This window comes from Heloderma suspectum, chromosome 4 (assembly GCF_057233095.1).
Source record: "Heloderma suspectum isolate Gila_16-S chromosome 4, 16-S_ref, whole genome shotgun sequence".
Taxonomy (NCBI): Eukaryota; Metazoa; Chordata; class Lepidosauria; order Squamata; family Helodermatidae; genus Heloderma; species Heloderma suspectum.
Window position 1 is genome coordinate 28284216 of NC_139461.1, and position 20506 is coordinate 28304721.

A 20506-nucleotide genomic window follows, 5' to 3' on the forward strand; every position below is an offset into this window, starting at 1 on the left:
CTGATTTTGCTGTTATTCCATTTGGAGGAGTTGTTTCTGTTGTTATATATTGTTTGATCTGCTGCTTTGATCTGCTCCTTTGACCCTTGGAAAAGCAGATTACACATTTTAATAATACTATTTGTATGTAATTTGAATTACTTTGCTACTCAGAGTTGGGATTTTGTTAAATAATCATCTTTAGCAAAACTGGATAAACTTTTACTAAAAATAAAAATTGCCCAATTGGAAGTGCACAGATAAAATGTTATTGATATATATTTGGTACATTTTGTGCTTTCCTCTTCTTCTTTTCAGATCCTATAAAAACTGCCCAGGGATATCTTTCCCTAAAAGCATATAGGCTGACACCAAAATTGATGGAGGTTTGCAAAGAGAAAGATTTCTCTCCAGAAGCGTAAGTGTGAGGGGATGTTTTGAAATGTGAGTGGCAGAAAGAGGGAGCAAAGAGATTGAATTATTTCCACTGAAGCGCTGGTATGTGGATGCAATGATACATGTGCTTCCCCAGTAGCTGAAAATATTTGAAGCCTGCATAGGTGATAAAAGAATAAAAGAAGCATTTTGAGACTAGCTCTCTTTTGTATCTCTTTTGGATTCTTTCCAGTTTTCTCATACTTTCTGGAAGGTAAAAGAAGTGACATTTATTTCACAACGGAAGGATGTGTGCACTTTGTCATTCCAGACAGAGGGCAGATGTTAAAGGCAAATGAAATTGAGCAGAAGGGGAAGAGAAGAGGAAAGGCTTAGAGTGTGAGGATGACTCTGGAGTTAAAACATCTTTGTGGCAGAGGTGTGTCTCTAGTGACTGTCCTGGAGTGGATATAGATAGATTGGGCATAACTGGGAATTAGTCTGCACATTTGCCCCAGCAGAACATCTCTTCCCCCAGACCCTAAACCAGTTGCCTCCTGTGCTGTATGACAAGTCATTTTTGGAAATTGAGAGATTCAGAGTCCATGTACAATGCAGCATGGGGTGCTAATGTTGGAGTTCCAATGTATCTTGGGTGCACAGAAGTATTGGGTGTGCTTAAAAGAGCTGTCTGGATTATGGTAAAATTAGTAGCAGTTAAGCAACCAGGAGGTACCTAGGAAGCTGCCTTGGTCCATTGGTCCGTCTAGCCTAGTGTTAATGTCCCTGGCTAGCAGTGCCTCTCCAAGGTTTTAGGGAACATTCTTTCCCAGCCCTACCTGGAGATGCCGGGGATTGAACCTGGGACCCTCTGCATGCAGAGCACGTGCTCTACCACTGAGCTATGGCCTCTCCCTAACTACGGCTCTTCCCTTAGGATATTGTGTCTTTAGGTAAAAGGGGACTAAAATGAGGATGGCTAACACGTGGCTAATGGGCTGCATTTGGTCTGCACACCAGATTGGGAGCACAAGGTGCCAGATGCCACCATTAGAAAATGACAGGTTGTCCCAAAGCATTAGTGCGAAGACCTGCAGAACAACCTTTTGTTCCCAATGGGAGGGGCAATTTCCATGTTCATCAGTGAGGTGGGCTGTGGGGGGGGGGTGTGCTCTGTCTCATGAGCCCCTTTATCAGGGAAAGGCCAGGCCTCATCCTCTGCTTAAGAAGTTGGCCATTCTTGAGGACTTAACTTGGTCCATTCCAAAGCATCTTGTCTTTCAATACCACCTGTCCTAAGGTGCACTGGATGGGTGAGAACTCCTAAATAGATTTTTTTTTCATTTTAAAGAAAAACCGTGAAAAATAAATTCCCTATATAATATTTTTGTAAATATGCTTTCCAGAACGTTTTCTTTCAATAAAAATTGTGATGGGCATGATAGAACAAATTCTTCCTGGTTGATATTATTTAGTATGTGGTGCAGCTTTCTTGTTTAAAAGGGACATTTCCCCTCTTAATCATGGCCAGCTTGTTTTTAGTTGTTGAAACTTTCAAAGGGATCCTTTTTTCCCCCCAAAGGAAACCCAATTACTGTTTGCCTCTTACTGTCTAAATACGTTTTTTTTTCCATCTTCAAATACAAACTGATGATTTTTGCAGTTTTCAAAAGATGGAACCAACACTTCATTCTCCAATTTGTGAAACAAATATTTACACAGCACCCTGCCCACCTCCAAACCCAACAGACTGTCCCTTTCTTTCCTAGTCTGAGAGTTAGCTGGGAGTTTTTGTTTAAAAAAAAAAAAAAGTGCACACAAACTGAAAAGTTGAAAGATAATAAAAGCAAAATAGCAAAGGAGAGGAAAAATAATCACTTGGAGAATACTCTTTTACTCTGAAATTTTAGGAAGAAACTTGCTCCCCATCCCCTTTCCAGAAAACATTTCTTTTTGGGTATTAGCCACATCTTGAGGTGAAATATTAGAGAAGGGACGAAAGGACTAAGTCTTGTGCACCCAGGTTCTACTTGATGGCCACAATCCAGACCCCATTTAACTGTGCTTAAAGTCCATGGAATTCAGTAAGACTTAAACATACTGGACTGCAGCTTGTACTGAACTTGTGGTATCTCTGCCACAGGTTGGATGCCCACATCCTATGCTAGGGCTCAATAATTTGAGCTTCCCAGGCCAAATCGGGCCCTCCAGTTGCCATCCTAAGGGTGTATAGAGAATGGCATCTGTATCATCAGACCATATCATCAGATCAGACCATGGGCCATCTAGGGAAGTGGGAGTCAAATCTAGCCTTGGCCCCCACTCCCATTCTTTAGTTGATCATGAAATGGTCAGTTCTTGCAATGGAGGAATGTAAACAGTGGGGTCCCAAAAGGAACTGTATTGCGACTGGTACTTTTTAACTTGTTCATAAATGATCTGGAATTTGGAGTGAGCAGTGAGACGGCCAAGTTTGCTGATGATACCAAAATATTTAGGGTAGTTAAAACAAAAAGGGATTGCAAAGAACTCCAAAAGGATCTCTCCAAACTGGGAGAATGGGCATTAAAATGGCAAATACAGTTCAGTGTAAGCAAGCGGGATCTGAGCTGGTAGTAACTAACCAAGAAAGAGATCTTGGGATTGTGGTGGATAAGCTTGATGAAAATGTCATCCTAGCGCATGGCTGCTGTGAAAAAGGCAAATACCATGTTGGGCAAAATTAGAAAAAGAATTGAAATTTATACAGCTCTTATATATGGTGTGACCACACTTGGAATACCGTGTATAATTGTGCTCACTGCACCTAAAAATAGGGTGCTGTATTGTTGGAAGTGGTTCAAGAAAGGGCAACCAGAAATGATCAAGGCCTGGAAGAAAGGTTACAGTGTATGGGACTGTTCAGCTTAGAAAAAGGACAAAGATGGGGAGACATGATAGAGGTGTACAAAATGATGCATGGTGTGGAGAAAATAGATTGGAAGACATTTTTCTTCTCCTTCCATAATATTAGCAGCCGGGGTCATCCCATGAAGCTGAATGAGATTCAGGACAGATGAAAGGAAGTACTTCTTCACACAGCACATAAACTGTGGAATTTGCTACCACAAGATATAGCGAAAACCACCAATTTGGATGTTTTTATAAGGAGATTAGACTAATTCATGGAGGATATCAATGGCTACCAGTTCTGCTACCTCCAGTATCAGAGGCAGTATGCCTATGTACACCAGTTGTTGGAGAACACAAGCGGGAGGGTGTTATTGTATTCATCTCCTACTTGTAGGTTTCCCATAGGCAGCTGGTTGGCCACTATGTGAACAGAATGCTGGATTAGATAGACCTTTGTTCTGATTCAGCATGGCTCTTCTTATGTTCATTCTTCAACTGGATTTCAAGGAACTAATCAGAGTGCTGTGTGCACTGCTATATGCACGGTATAGTGGTCAGACCTGCTGGGCCCTCCTGTGGCTCCAAATGAACAAAGACTATGACCAGAACACACTCAATACTGTTGCGTATTTCATACTGTTGGAAATACTCAGTGGTGGGCAAGCTGTCTGTACACCATTACTGATTTCCTCCTTAAGCGACCTTCATTAAGCTTACAAGGAACCCAAGGTACCCCAAAACTCAGTTTGAAAACCACTGCTCTACAAAAGTTCTGTCTGTCTGTCTATATTCCTCTCCAGAACTTCACAAGCTCTTGGAATAAAAGGATTTTCCCCCAGTTTGCTATATAAGTGACTGTTCCCTGAATTGGAAGAATGAAGCGGCCTATGCTCTCCAGAATCACCTGCCTAGTTTTGCTAGATCCAGGTGAAGCTCTCAAAGACATAAGTGTGCCAGTTAGTTATAAGGGCCTCTCTTTTCAGGTTAAAAAAAGCAAGCATCGCCTTTGAAAACATGTTTGAAGAAGTACCTATCATCATCAAGAATTCCTACCTCATCAATGTTCTTCTTTGGGAGCTAGAGAAGAAGTCAGTGGTAGCAGATAGGCACGAGTTGCTGAGCCTTGCAAGCAAGTAAGTGCTTCTTTGAATTAAAAATGCAGTGTGTGGCTCCCATCCCTTCTCGCCCTTCACACTTGGCTTTTGTTGGAAAGTGCCCTATAAACCTGAGGAATAATGCACCTATTCACATGACCCAAAGGAGTGTTTATTGGGGCAGCCGGGAGGGGAGAGGTTGGGAAAAGGTGGGAAAGAAAAGTATATACAATTAACTTCCAAAATGCTACTTAGGGTGCAGTCCTGTAGGTTGCACCCTCAATGATCGTAAGCCCCTGAACTCGGAGCACTTATGAGCATCCTAAGCAGGGCTGGAGGAGCAACAGAGGCGATCTTCACCTTCTCGTCCTCCCACCCTGCATTTTTTGCTAGATGGGCTTTTTGCCCATCTAGCAATGGCATTTCAGGAGGGAGGAGGCTGACAGAGGCGCAGGATAGCTTGTATCCTGGCATCTCCTTCCTCCTCCCCTCCCCGCCCACCAAAATGCCCCCTTCTCCCCCTCTTTGAGGTCAAGTTCCTGACCTTGGAGGCTGGCCAGCATGGTTCTTTCCATGCTGGCTGTGAGAGGGAGGTGGGGTTGGATCTCCAGTTTCCCCCTCCAAGGTCAGTGTGCTGTCTCTTCAGATCAGGGAATCCAAAGTATCCTATGGCCCCTCAGATGCTATCTAGAGGCCATAGTATTGCTCCCTGAATTGCCCACATTAGGCATAGCATTTAGGATTTCCTGTCGTAGACTAGCAGCAGCCTGGGTTTACAAACAAAACCACGCACCCCACACCCTGAGCCCCAAGCTTTCTCTCTCCAGTTTATGTGTCCCCTGTATTCCTATCCTTTTCATCACATTTTCTTCCCTCAGACTTACATTAAATATTTACATGTCTGTCCTACCCACTTCTGTAATAGAATGGGTAAATTACTTTATTTAGCCTTGGCATTTGGGGGAATTGTTTCTAGGTTTTCCAAACACCAATTGAGTTAGCGGTATGCACGTTACTGACGCATAACCAGCGTTGAGTTGTGCAACTTCGTCCTTCTGCTGGAGAATAAGAAAAACACACACACTTCATTTATACTTTTCAGCTCAAACTGCTTCTAATTCAGGAGAACTTGTCAATGAGATCGACTTATCTTCCAGTTTGGTTTTTGTCTTTTTATTATCTTGGTTTTTGTGGGGGAGGGGGCTTAGAGATGGGATTCGGGAATGTTTTACAGCAAGAGGCCTTTACAAAACTGGGTAATGTACGCAAAACTTGGCTTTGACACAAATACCCAATAATACATTTCTTGTCAGTCTATTTTTATTACTAGGAGGGAGCAACTCTGTGCATTGGGTGCCTTGTGGAGAACTGTGGAAAAACTGCTTCCGTAGTTAATACATGCTTATCACTGTGTCTTAGTTGACATCTGTTAATGCACATTTTATTATTTGCTGTCATGGCCAAGAGGACATCAGAGTACTGCAACTTTTAACAATACCATCCCAACCCAAAATTCTGCCCTGACAAACTGACCCAAGAGAAAATCATAAGCAATTTTGTTCTGTTGCCAAACCTTTTTCTCACCAATCCTTCTACAAAATAATTGGTACTTGTGAGAGCCATACATCTTGCAAGACCCTTTATCTCTGTCTGTGCATAGTAGTTGCTTTCCAATATAAATGCTTAGATGCACCAATGACTCTGATAATAATAATGATGAGAATAATAATAATAATGATACATTTGTTGTTGTTAATATTGACTGTCTCTGCATTGGATGCTGTATAGTAAATTCCAAATCCTGCTCACAAACTTCCTTTTTTAAAAAAAGGCAATTAGGAGTGGGAAGAAACAGAAGAGGAAAGGGAGGCTTAATGTGGAATAGTGCTACAAGTTCTAAATCCTGGGAATTTTTAAGAAGAGATTTTGCTCTTATTTTGAGGTGCTCTCTTGGGTAGTAGGACTTTTACTAGAAAATCAGTTGTTGGCTTAAGCAATGTCACAAATTCTCAGGTGGTTGGACAGGAAATTGTTTTTAAACAGAAATATAATGTGTGGTAGGAGACAATGAGGAACACTCTTAGTTACTTATTCAGTGTGTACCTGGCTGTGTTTTGAGTCACAGAGACCTTATGCAGCTCCCAATGCTAAATGCAGGATATAAGTCATAAGCTGCCAGGCATTAAGCACTTTTAGGTCGTGCTGATTTCAGTTGGAGAGGGTTAAGCATGTGTGTGGCCCTTTTAATCATGCTTAAGTTTATCAGGATCAAGAATTTAATATTTAAAATGAGAAATGCTTTTCATGCTGATACTTAAAGATCCCTGATATTTATCTGTTTTTTTCCCTCTGCTCAAAGCCTCATGCAAGCATTGTTGTTTTTTTTAAAAAAATAGTGGTTAACAATTTGTTATCTTAACTGCCACATCAACATAAACTACCATATTATAACATAAAGTAATTAGTTTTTCAACTCCATTTAATTTATTTAATTTTAGTTTTGTGTCCCACTTTGTGACTGGAGTCCCCCTGCTGGATCATATATTCATAAAAAACAATTTCATTAAATCCCTTACAGTTGAAAAATGAAAACCATAAAAGAAAAAGACACATGAGGAAAGATTGAGGGAAGTGGGGGGATGTTGGAAGAGAACAGGTTGGAAACCAGACATTTAAAATATTGAAAACAACAGCAGCATCAGTCTGTGCTGCCTCCGATCAGGACAGTTGGTCTTACATGGTTGCTGTGGTGCGGGGGGGGGGGGGTGATACCTTCGCCTGCTTCCCCTCACACATGCGCACATATACTCTTACTCACTCGGGGTGAGAGGGCGAAATACCAAAGAACAATCCGCCATTGTAGGAGAATGCAGAGCAGACTCTATGATTGGACTGCAACTCCCATCATCCCTGATGATTGGCTGTGCTGGATAAGGCTAATGGGAGTTGTAGACCAAAGGATCTGGAGGGGGCCACTTTGGGGAAGGCTGTCATAGCTAGGGATGTCCGAGAAATCTGCAACGGAACCAAGTAAGTTTCGATTTTCGTGAATCTGACCCACGGATTCTGCAGTGGATTGGCGTTTCCCCTGTTGGGCAGATTCCATGGACTTGCAGACCAGTTTTCTAACTTTCCAGAATTTTGCGCAAATTTAATTGTAGAAAAATATGAAAAATAAAAAACCCGGCCAAAAATACACATTTTCTCTATAGGCTAAAGTGTGAAATGCGCATTTGGGGGGATTGGTGCATATTTGCACAAATTCAGCAACAAAACATCTGCTTCCATTGATGGGCAGATGACAGAATGAAAGGCACTTAACAATCTGTGAAACACAGACGGAACAGATTTCACACAATCTGTACATCCCTAGTCATAGCTTATGAAGTGGCACAAGTAGTGCACAATTTACATGGAATTCGCTGTTGCAAGTGGTGGTAGTTTAAAATGAGGCGGCTTTAAAAGGGAATTAAGACAAATTTGTGGTGCGCAGATCTATCCCTGGTTGTTAGCACAAAGGATCCTCTGCGTCGAGAGGTCTCCCCGAAATCCTATTACGTTAGGGATGTACGAAGGTCACTTACCTGAACCCGAAAGCTGATTCGCGGGGGGGGGGGGGAGGCGCCCCGTCCCTCCCCCCCGAAATTGTGGCCGGGGGGGAGGCGCCCCGTCCCTCCCCCCTGAAATTCTGGCCGGGGGGGGAGGTGCCTCGTCCCTCCGGCCGCGAATCCTGTCCTGCTGGGACGCAAATGGCGGTGGCCATAGCCGCTGCCGTTTGCGTCCCTGCAGTCAGCCGTGATAGGCTACGTAAATGTTTACGTAGCCTATCACGGCTGAGTGAAAAACAAAACAAAACCCGCGCATACGCAAATGGCGGCGCCCATGGGCGCTGCCATTTGCATATGCGTGGGGTTTTTTTTGTTTTTTTTCACTCCGCCGTGATAGACTATGTAAACATTTGCGTAGCCTATCACGGTGTTTTTTAAAAATCTAGCTGTGATAGGCTACGTAAATCTTTACGTAGCCTATCACGTTTATTTTTTACTTGGAAATGGCGGCGGCGGCAGCTGGTCGGAAGATCGGCCGCCGCAGCCGAACCGGAGCTGCCGCCGCCAGGGACATTCGCACAAGGTAAGCCCCGTCCCGGGGGGGGGGGGGCAGACAGTTTCTCCACCAATTTCGGGGGGCCGAATGCGCTGGCGTTCGGCCTCCCCGAGATTCGTGGAGAAATTCTCTGACATCCCTATATTATGTAGGGGTCAGCAATGGGGGGAAGCCTGCGGCATTCCTGCCCTACTTGTAGGCCTCCCAAAAGCATCTGGTTGGCTGCTGCTGGAAGCAGGATGCTGAAAGAGATGGACCCTTAGTCTGTCCTTGCGAGGGTCATCTGACCTTAAGTACAGAGGATTTTAAAAAAATGTTGTCTGTACCCCTTTGGGATCAGTCATGATCCAAAATGTGTCAGGGAATTAATATTGGGCAAGAATCTCATGCACTCCTTGTGAAAAAACTAACCTAAAACTGAAGTTAAGCTAGCCTCTCTTGGCCCTGACCTGGTAGCCTGATTTCAGTACAGCTTCAGGCTGCATGAAATAGTGTCTTTGAGTAGAGTACAATTTGATAATTGGCATATTAGAGACTCAACTCTGTTATTATTGGCATTGGCCTCTGTCTCCGACACTAAGCTCTGTGGTACAGTGCTCGCTTGAAGGGGTGGTGCATTGAGAAAAATACATGAATGTTATCAAGCTCAGTCGGTCTTACGCAGCTCCTTTCTGTTTATTTAGAGCAGCCTTCCCCAACTTGGCACCATCTAGATGTGTTGGACTGCAGCTCCCATAATTCCCAGTGGCTGGGAATTATGGGATTTGCAGTCCAACGCATCTGGGCAGCGCCAAGTTAGGGAAGGCTGATTTGGAGCAAGAGGGGAATATGCAGCAGGTACTAGCGCTGTTGTTGTAAACGATATTTAAGGAGGTTTAAACTTGGTGCGAGTTCACAGAGGAGGATTAACTAATTGCTGTAGAAAGAAAATACCGTCCAGTCGCCACAGTTGCAAATCTTCATCAGAACCTCTCTTTGGGCGTTTCAGTAATCACCTTGGAAAGAGCCTACAGCTGTTGATGGATAGAGTGGACGAGATGAGCCAGGATATCGTAAAATACAACACCTATCTACGAAACACCAGCAAGCAGCAGCAACAGAAACATCAGGTCGGTTTTCAGGGGAGGCTGTATCACATCAGCTTGAGGATAACACATCATATTATGTGGCTTCTGTAATAGGATGCAAATTGCTGGATCTTTATGTTGCATTTCCTAAATATACAAGCCGGTTCAGAAAGCTAATCTCTCTATCCTAGACACTCATTACATGCAAAGCTGAGGCTTCGCTGCCGACTTACGGTTCCTTCCAGCTTCTTTGCTTGCCAATATAAATCTGCTGGGGCAAATTTATGAGAAGATTTTGGAGATGGAAAAACTGATTTGAAAGGGGAAAAAATCCAGGACTGTTACCCATCAGTTCTTGCTTAACTTATAATTGCTGTAGATGTGGCTCATTGCACCATAGTTGGTCTGTTCATTATTTAGATACAGAATGGTTGTGTGCAAGCAATTTTGGTAAGTAATGCACTGACTCGGTGCAAACGATATGGATCCATTTACCTGACATCTATTTCTCTTTCTCTCCCCTCATTGGCTTCCCTCATTTTTTCCACTTTCAAACTGTCCTGAGATACAGAATGTTATTCTCTTTACTTGCTAACATTTTCTAAATCTGGACATATTAAGAAAACACTGCTCCACCTGAACACCGGCCCAGAGGACGGCCCGCAAAGTGCCCCTCCCTGTTGCAACCATCAGGGCCCGATGCTTAAGAAAACCTGTGATGATGGATTTCACAATGTTTGCCATTTGAGTGTGAAGAAAAAAAACAGCACAGGCTTTTCTTTCATCTTATGAAAACTGAGTGAACCATTTAGAATTATATACCCCTTGCTCTTCTAAGTAACATGTAATAATAGATGGCTGTTCCCTTATAGATGAGATTATTGAGAATAAACGTTTTGCAAACTGCCTCGTATTTCTAGCTGCCAGCCATAAATCTTAAGGTGTACTGAAAATGAGTCTTCAAAGGTGCTACTGGATTCATGATAGAAATAAGTAAAAAAGCTGCAGAGTCGATCAGTCCAGCCCAAACTGGGGGCAGACCCTGCTGCTTCTCCTTTCTCCTCCCTCCAACTTTATCGAGTCGCTATGTATGTTGAGATGTGAGGATCTTGGGAAACTGTATTTAGACCTTCTTTCTGGGTCTCTTCCCCCCCCAATGACCCACCCTCCCTCCTCCTCCTCCTCCTCCTCCTCCTCCAATATTAATCCTAATGTTCTGCCTCTTGACCCCATGCCAGGAGATGCAACTCTCTCCCCATTCCCCCCACAGTTGGATGAGCTCAAATACTGTGGGGAAAGTTAACTGCTCCCAAAATGGGCTGGGGGGCTATGGTTCCCCTCCAAAAAAAGTGGATGGGCCTGGTTTTTTCATCTGAGTGTCTGTTGAACCTTCTGGGATTGATATTGAATGTGAGCAGCCTTGGCTCTGCCTTTGAACTTCGCAGTGTGGGTGGGAGATAGTGCTTCTGGAAGCTTCTGGGTCATGATAGGCCTTTTTGTAATGTACATTCTGAGGCCTGTTGTGCTTCAGAAGCTTCTGGAACCATGCCAAATTCTGTAAAGCTCCCAGACCAGCAGCATCTCTTAATTTATACAAATTTAAGACCTTTTTTCTTTGGTTTTAATTCCTTTTAAAATCTCTAGTCAACCAGTTTCCTTTGGGCAACTGAAGAGCTGTGAACCACCTTCCTGATTTTAGTGGGGCAGATAGATCACTCAGTAGGGTTGGGGGAAAGATGGAAACTTCCCTATTCTGCAGTGGGGCTGGAGGGGAAACAACCCACCTCTTTTTGAAGCCCAAGAGCAATTTATACATTGTAGATTGTGTGTGTGTTGTGCCAGAAAGCATTGAACATTTTGAAGGCTGGGTCAACTTGATGATAGGATCTAAATTATACAGAGGCAACTCCTCCACATTCTTCATATGAATTCTGAGGATCCACTTTGGATCAGATAGCCTACCGCCGTGTTTCTGTTCTTTTCCTTTCCAGTACCAGCAGAGACGTCAGCAAGAAAACTTGCAGCGTCAAAGTAGAGGAGAGCCACCCCTCCCCGAAGAGGACATGAACAAATTGTTCAAGCCGCCACAGCCTCCTGCCAGGATGGAATCTCTGTTGATTGCAGGTAATGGTTCAGGGGGAGGGAAAAAACTCTACAACCTTCCCTTTTTGTGGCTCTGCTACAACATGATTTGGAGGCAAGAAAGGGATAGGTGACGCCTTTTTAAGTACGCATCAAAGGCCTTGTATATGTGCTGCTCCAGTGCTGCTGCTTTTTTTGCATTTTATTTTCACAAACCTCAAGGAAATACTACAAAATCCTACCAACATTGGGCAGCTATTTGTACTTTTAAGGTCAGCTGCTGCATTAGATCCAAACGGGAACCGTAAGAATCTAGCGTGTGTTGTGCATCTTTGCTATTTCGTCAACATCCCAACTCGAGGCAGCCTGCGTAGGGTTCCCAGGCGTTCTCTCATCCAGACACTGACTAAACCAGCTTCCCCCAAACCTGGCGCCCTCCAAATGATTTGGACTACAACTCCAAGCATTCCTGACCATTGGCTATGCTGGCTGGGGCTGATGGGAGTTGAAATCCAAAACATCCGGAAGGCACCAAGTTGGGGAAGACTGAACTAGATCCAGAGCTGTGTAGCTTCAGGAAGGTGGGTGAACGAGACCACTGAACTTTAATCTCAAAGTGGAGATCCCCGGTGCCTGCAAGATTTTCAGATCTGGTTCTCCTCATGCCAAGCTTCTTTACAGAGGGATAGAGAGGTCTTGCATTAATAGCAATTCCTTGGGTTGTCCTCCCTTACCCAACTCATATGAGCCAGCGCGCTGTAGCGGTTAAAGTGTTGGACTGGGACAAGGGAGACCCAGGTTCAAGCTGCCACCCAGCCAAGAACCTTACTGGGTGACTTTGGGCTGGTCACTGAGTCTCGGCCTAACCTATCTTACAACACTGTTACGAAGATAAAATAGAGATGAGGAGGAGGAGGAGGATCATGTCACTGCCTTGGTCTCCTTGGAGGAAAAGATGGGAGATAAATGTAACTAAATAAATAAACTAGTTAGCTGAACCTTTAGTAATCGGGATTAAAAGCAACTTTATATTTCTTTCCTTGGTCCAAGTTACCTGAACTGGCAGACTCGGTACACATTTTCTTTTCTTGATATTGTGCTCTTGGAAAGACGCATACAAATCAAGGCACCAAGGCAGAGAGATAGAAGATGCGCTATCAGATAGCGGCATGGTGAACAGACCGTGCTAGAGGAATCTTTTTCAGGCCTCAAAAGGACCCGTCGCCATTAACTGCATCAGCAGCTTGAAAATTACCCATAGCATGCCCCAATATTTTCAACTTCCTCCCCTACTCTGAGGCAGTTGAAGAGCAGGAGCCTAAAGATAACGAATTGATAATAAAAATTGGAATGTAATTTAACATGCACCGAAAATGCTGCTACTCAAATGATCTGTATGAACAGGACACAGTGTAACAATTTTATAGCATAATTATATTGTTTTTATTCTTTTTGGCTCGCTATGAATGGGTATGGTTTGAATTCTCCCAGCAGCTCAGTGCTTGTTTAAAGGGGGGAAAACACACCCTAGTGAAGTGTTCTCACTTTTTCAATTACGTTTCAGTTTATGTCTGTGTGCTGCTGGGTTCTGGTTCGGCCATCTTTCTAGAGTTAGAGGAAGGAACAGCAGATTTACGCTCCAACAGCCTTCAGCCAAAATGTTTTTCCTTTTTAGCAGAGTCAGGAAAAGAGCTGAGAGTGTTCACTATTTTAATTCACGCAGAATTAAGTTGGGGATCAAAGCTGAAACTTGGCTGGTTTTGTCTCTGAGGCATTTCAAAACTTTTTAAAGTGCAGCATTAAATTGAAAGTGTATTGGTCTGCTAAGCAGTTTTAATTTTGATAATCTGGCTTTGTCTTTTTGCTCTTCCTGATTAGGAAGGGAAATGAATTGCAGTAGCAGTGTGTGCACAAAAAAAATGGGATGATGAGACACTATTTTGCTTTGTACAGCACTTCAGACAAAGCCTTCACAGCCTGCTGGCTTGAGAAATTGCTAATAATGTGAAGTAGCTAACAAAAAAAACTAAGACCCACAAAATGTCAGCCGGATGAGGCAAGCAGTGTTGCCAGGCCCAGAGTAGAAGAGAAGTAGTGTGAATATTTATCTGCATAACTTTCCAGAAATTACTGTAGCATATTACAACTGGTTTACTTTGTCCCTTGAAAATCAGTGCTGCTGTCTTGAGTTCTGTTTCTTGGTCTTGCTTAAGCTTGACAGAACGGGGTGGAATGTCACCAGCTGGTTTTTAGATGGGCAGCAAGTTTTGTATAGAAACCTGTGCCCCATTCTCCAAAGTGAAGAATTCAGAATTTTTGTTTTTCTCTCCTCCCCCACCATCTTTTTGTTTGCTTGCAGGTCAAATTAACACGTACAGCCAGAACGTCAAAGAGTTCACTGCGCAGAACCTGGGCAAGCTCTTCATGGCTCAGGCACTTCAAGAACACAACAACTAGGGAGGAAGATGAAGTCTCCTGCCCAAAGAGGAGATGCTCAGAATCTCAGCTCATTCTTGCTTATGATGTTTTCCATTGCTCATTGCAGAATGAACTGTGAACTAGACCCATATGTTTTGGGTAGAATTATCCTAAAGGAAAAAAATAAAAATAAGAGACCACTTTAAAACTTTTTAGCATGTGCTTATTGACTGTTAGACTGCTATCTCCAAGTTTTTATATGCAATGGACTCTTAACCTGCACACTAGTGTTTGATCTAAGAGATAACTCTGTATAAAGATCTTAAACTTGCCAGTTCAATAAGAAAAATCCTTCCTCCATGCAACATCAGAGGTGATTTTACCAAAGAAGCGTCCTCTTTGGGGAAAGTTACTCAGCCGAGGCTGCTTCTGAATCAAAATTCCCACTTTATATTCTAAAAACATGTAAGAAGGCAGCCAGGAAGTGGCGGACCATGCATATATTTTTAGATCCAAGCCTAAGAGCCAAACCAGGTCTGTTGTCAGGAGAGATCTATGAATTGGATCTCCCGTGTTTTTTGGAAAAAATGGTGGTACACAGTGGAGGCCGGTGGCTCCGATTGTGGTGGGGCTGTGAATCCATTCTGGGTTTCAGTCAGAACCAGCCAGAATTCTAAAGGAGCTATCGAAGATGCTGAACCCATTTTGGGGATAGGGTTCAGCACTTTGGATAGCTCCTTTAGAGTTGTGTCTGGTTTTGACCGAAACCCAAAATGGATTTACAGACCCACCACAATCAGAGCCACCAGTCTCCACTGGTAGCACATCCATGAGTGAGGCTCCAGTTCAAATCAGGGCCCCAGTGCTGGATGAAGGGGAGGGAGTTGTTCCATTTCCCTGGAGCTGCTGTTTTTCTCAGTGGAAGAAAATGAACAGGTAGGTAGCTGGTACCTGTAAATTTTCTGCCATAGACCAAGTAGCCGTTTCAGGCAGAGAGGCAATTTGCATTAGGAAAATGACCCTGGATGGAAAGGTTCCCCCTGCCCCTTTCCAGCACAGCACCAGTGTTCCAAGCTAAATCCCCCCCCCCCCCCCCGGCTGCATTTACCATTTTAAAAAACATGGGATATCTGATCCTGATTTGCCCGTAAATGTGGGACTCAAACGTAGACTGTTCTGGTTAATACAGAGGCCAACACCTTCAGCTGTTTTCTGGCTGTTGCCATGGATGCTTCTTTAAAAATTGTGAATAGGCCAAATCATAAGTGGCTTTTAACACTTGAGAACCCTACTTAAGCAAACACTTTCATTTCCAATGGTTAAAGCAACTAATGATCAAATCTGAATCGTCTATAGTTGGGGATATTTCTCCCAAAAAGGACCACTCCTGAAGTTATCAGGGATGGGGGAGAATTATTCAATGGGTTTATTAACAGGTTATTTTGGATAGGGACAAATGTATTTTACAATGGGATAATTAAGGGTGTTTTTACATTCAGCTGAAAATGTCAATGGGGAATTAATTGAAATTATCCTGGAAAGTACCACTCTACAACGTGGGGGGAGTCAGAGAGCAGTCTGAGAGAGAGAAAGTTATGAGAATATAAACTCTGGTTGTCAGAATGAAGACTTGTTCTCTTCACCCCTTCTCCCCAGCCTTAAATTTTACCGATTGCTCACATTATGTAAATTTATAATGCAAATTGTTTGCAAATCCCAGGCCCTTGGCAGAGTATCAAAGCAGGCCATGGTATTCCAGAGTGCTCTGGTGTGAATTGTTTCTACAGTCTGCTCCGCTAAACTCTGGAATCTCATGAAATATCCTGTTACGGTGCACAATACACCACTTTTGAGGACCGCATTCTACGGAAATGACGTCCAGAAAGCTTGAGCTAAATTGTTATTTATTTGGCAAGGAATTAAAGCTTTTATGGTAGAAAACCAAAGGGGTAGTAGCCAAGAGGAGTACAGAGTGAGGACTCTTAGCAAGACAGAGCTGTGTTATCTTTGGGGTTTCCAAAAAAAGTATAGGAGGGCACAAGTATAGAAGTGCACAGCAGCCTTCCCCAACCCGGCGCCTTCCAGATATTGTAGACTTCAGCTCCCTTCAGCCTTGGGCAACATGGCCAATGGTCAGGAATGCTAGTCCAAAACATCCAGAGAACACCAGGTTGGGGAGGGCTGCTTTAGGGACAGCCTTTCTGTTCCTAAAGTTATTTTACGTATATATAGTTTGCTCTTAAAAGTATCATATTTTAAAACTTTGAAAAGTAAACTCAGTTAATACATTTGTAATTATTGTCTGAATAGATTAGAACTACATTAAATTACTGCTACAGCATCAGAAACACAGGACTCTATAGAACAGAACCCAAGCTGTCAAGAATGCACAGTGGTGACTCAACTTACATGCTGGAGAACTGAGCATAGATGTCTATCAGTAAAATATACTTTAGATCAATACTTTTAATAAGGACTGAAAGAACTAGCTATGCTGGAAATCTTACAGAGAGGATTGAAAAAAATTCCCCATGGCTTCATTATTCCAGATATTTTACATCTCTAGTCTTTCTATAAAAGTGTTCTTATTACATAGTTTTTAGAAATCATTTTGTGGGGAGTAAAGGTTGGGTAACAATATATAAATACTTCGTCGTAAATCTAAAATAAAATATTTCATAATCTAAAGCTGTTCAATTTTTCGAAAGAAAATAAAATCAGTTCGGGGGGGGAGGGGGAGAAAATTTTCCCCAAAGTTTTCTGGGTTTTTTCCCAGGCCTTCACATCTCAAGATGAGGGTTTCTCTGATGCAGCAAATCAAATACATGTTCCAACTATGTCATAGTTGTGATCAGAGCTTAGAAGCCTTCGGAGGAACTCTGTGGAGTCCTCAGTCTGGTGATGTAAATTAAGTCCATTGGGGATCCTGTCCAGATGACTAAAAGTGCAATACTATGCATAGAATCATAGAATAGTAGGGTTGGAAGGGGCCTATAAGACCATCTAGTCCAACCCCCTGCTCAATGCAGGAATCCAAGTCAGAGCATCCCTGACAGATGGCTGTCCAGCCTCGTCTTGAATGCCTCCAGTGTCGGAGCTGCCTTATACTGAGTCAGACCCTGGGTCCATCTAGCCCAGTATTGTCAACACTAACTGGCAGCAGCTCCCCAGGGTTTCAAGCAGAAATTTTTCCAGCCCTACCTGGAGATGTCGGGGATGGAACCTGGGACCTTCAGCATGCAAAGCAGGTGCTCTACCACACTGAGCCACAGCCCTTTCCCTGTTCAACTGTGCATTCACAGGGGGGCCTTTGTCAAAATGTTGGGTTTTGTTGGACCAATGCGGTGCAGACTATTGAGTTCTGCACCATGGTTCATTGGGCAGAAACGGGGTGCTGTGAACCCCAAAAGCTTGCCCTTGCCTGCCCAGACCTCTCCATTATTAGTGTGAGAAAAAGCCCTCATAATCCTTGTGCAGGGTGTTTAGCAAGCACAGGGGCGTGTATGGGGGGTGAGGGGTGATAGCAGTCAGTTTGGGCAGTGGGTACTACTCTGTAGTAAGTATATTTAGGATTGCAGCCTACATGAACTTCAAGCTAACTTTAGGCCTCTAAACATTTTTAATCAGCCATGGTGGGTTGACTTTAAATTTGGTGTACCGTAGATCTGGTATACTTAAATTACTTCCTCCACAAGGGGGATCAGCACTGTAGACCACAAAATGGGGATAATATAAATTAATGGACATAACTTTGGTACTTCTTTGCTGATGGGGTATGCTCGGAGTTGAGACAGGTAGCAGTCAAGGAGGCAGGGAACGTAGGGAGAGAACCTTGCACAGAGATGCTGTGCTTCATCTCCAAGTGAGATCTTGGAGATGAAGAAGGCGCATAGTCCATTAGTAGAACACCTGCTTTACATGCACAAAGGCTTGGATACAATCAGTTCCTTGCATCTTCGGTTAAATATCTCTGGTAGAGCATTGGGGTGGGCAATGTATATCAGTTTAACACGTTTGTTCAGACCTTAGTCCCATCTCCAGCAATGGTGTAATGTCACACAAGCAAAAGAGGCGGTACAAGTTAAAACACTTGAATTCAGTGGAGTGGCCGAGTTGACTGTCCCCTCCCCACCCCCTCCCTGCCATGATGGAGCTTCAACTAACCCTGCAGCCAATTACAACATCTGGATAGCAACATCTTCAGTCATCAATGCTTTTTACCTTGGCTCTTGCACCCTCATGGGGGTGGAGGTGAGGCTAACAACCTGCATTTCATCCATACTCTGGTACCTTTAAGCACTACCAGGGGGCAGGCTAATAATCCCACAGTCATTACTGGTGTGATAAACCACACAGTTTGGGCTGTATCGGGGGTTGGGGTTGGGGAGAGATTAGTAGATTGCTGGGTCAGTAACCTGCAGGCACTGGCATGGCTGGATAGGGCTCCTAGAGGGAGGGTCTTCTCCCCTATCAACCTTCCTGTTAGATACAGTCTGCAGATCAGGACCTCCTGGTTGTCCCATCACCTGCACAGGGACATCTGACAGCAACTCAGGGAAAGGCCTTTTCTGTTGTGGTACCCTACCTTTGGCATTCTCCCCCCACTGCAGTGCAACAGTGTTTCGGCACCTGTTGCTGCAAACCTATCCCAATACCCAAGCATTTGCCAGTATCAATGCCTAGCTTGTTTTTGTTGTTGCCTTTCTCTTTTATTTTAATTGTTGTTTTAATGCATTTTGTACACTGTCCTGTGATTTGATAATGAAGGGCAGTATATAGATTTAAGAAGAAGGAGGAGGGAAGAGGAAGAAGAAAGGTTATTGCAGAGTTGGGAAAAGTGCAGAAAAGGGTAACTAAGGGTGCAATCCGTGGCATGTCTGACATCAATTCCTGGGAAAATTCTGGAGCAGATTTTAAAGCAATCCATCTGTAAGCACCTTGAAAATGATGCAGTGATTACTCGAAGCCAACATAGATTTGTCAAGAACAAATCCTGCCAGATGAATCTGATCTCATTTTTTGATCAAGTCACCTCCCCTGTGGACCGTGGGAATGCTGTAGACATCATATACCTCAACTTCAGCAAAGCTTTCGACAAAGTGCCCCATGATATCCTGATAGCTCAAAGTGGGCTAGATGAAACAACGATCCGATGGATCCACAGTTGGCTACAGAATCGGACTCAAAGAGTGCTTATCAATGGGATCTTCTCAAACTGGGGAGAGGTAACTAGTGGGGTACCGCAGGGCTCAGTCCTGGGCCCAGTGCTCTTCCACATTTGTATTAATTACATGGAGGAGGAGGTGCAGGGAATGCTGATCAAATTTGCAGATGACACAAAACTGGGCGGGATAGCTAATACTTTGGAAGACAAACAAAATTCAAGGTGATCTTGATAGACTGGAGCGCTGGGCAGAAAACAACAGAATGACATTTAATAGGGATAAATGCCAAGTTCTGCACCTAGGAAAAAGAAACTAAAGGCACAGTCACAAGATGGGGGATACGTGGCTCAACAACACTACAAGCAAGAAGTACCTTGGAATTGTTGTTGATCACAAGCTGAATATGAGGCAACAATGTGATGTGGCTGCAAAAAAGGCAAATGCTATTTTGGGCTAAATTAAGAGAAGCATAGCTTCCAAATTCCGGGAAGTAGTAGTTCCCCTCTACTCAGCACTGGTTAGGCCTCATCTGGAGTCCTGTGTCCAGTTCTGGGGACCACAGTTTAAGAAGGATGCAGACAAACTCGAGAGGGTTCAGAGGAGGGCAACAAAGATGATCAGGGGACTGGAAACAAAGCCCTATGAGGAGAGACTGAAAGAACTGGGCATGTTTAGCCTTGAGAAGGGAAGACTGAGGGGAGATATGATAGTGCTCTTCAAGTACTTGAAAGTTTGTCACAGGGAGGAAGGCCAGGATCTCTTCTCAGTCATCCCAGAGTGCAGGATATGGAATCATGGGCTCAAGTTACAGGAAGCCAGATTCTGGCTGGACATCAGGAAAAACCTCCTGACTGTTAGAGCAATACAACAATGGAACCAATTCCCTAGGGAACACTGGAGGCGTTCAAGACGAGGCTGGACAGCCATCTGTCAGGGATGCTCTGACTTGGATTCCTGCATTGAGCAGGGGGTTGGACTCGATGGCCTTGTAGGCCCCTTCCAACCCTACTAGTCTATGATTCTATGATTCTATGTTTAGACAGAAAAAAAAGTCCAACAACTCACAGCATTCCCCAGCCAGCTGGACTTTTGGACTTTTTTTCTATCTAAACATGCCTCGGATTGCACCCTAAGATGATCTGGAGCAGCCCCCCTATGAGCTTACAACAGCTGGGATTATTTAGCCTGGAAAAAGGGTAAGGGGAGATATGATAAGGTATACAGAATTCTGCATTGTGCGGACAAAGTGGATAGAGAGACATTTTTCTCCCTCATAATACTAAAACCTGGGGTCATCCCATGAAGCTGATTGGTGGGAGATGCAGGACAG

The 20506-nt window shown here is 43.7% G+C and overlaps 1 protein-coding gene and 1 long non-coding RNA gene across 2 annotated transcripts in view; both read left to right on the plus strand.

The window, feature by feature from the left end:
* Window positions 1-14219, plus strand: part of EIF3H (eukaryotic translation initiation factor 3 subunit H) — an 89089-nt gene extending 74870 nt beyond the window's left edge. The window contains exons 4-8 of the mRNA XM_084848914.1: window positions 298-397; window positions 4230-4379; window positions 9433-9553; window positions 11503-11635; window positions 13953-14219. Of these exons, the coding sequence (XP_084705040.1) occupies window positions 298-397; window positions 4230-4379; window positions 9433-9553; window positions 11503-11635; window positions 13953-14050 (602 nt within the window). The 3' untranslated portion in view covers window positions 14051-14219. The remainder of the gene's footprint in view (window positions 1-297; window positions 398-4229; window positions 4380-9432; window positions 9554-11502; window positions 11636-13952) is intronic.
* Window positions 14220-14272: 53 nt separating this feature from the next.
* Window positions 14273-16699, plus strand: LOC146346667 (uncharacterized). Its single transcript, XR_014790014.1, has 3 exons — window positions 14273-14611; window positions 14812-16036; window positions 16182-16699. It is a non-coding gene; the product is annotated as an uncharacterized LOC146346667 (long non-coding RNA).
* Window positions 16700-20506: the final 3807 nt, after the last annotated feature.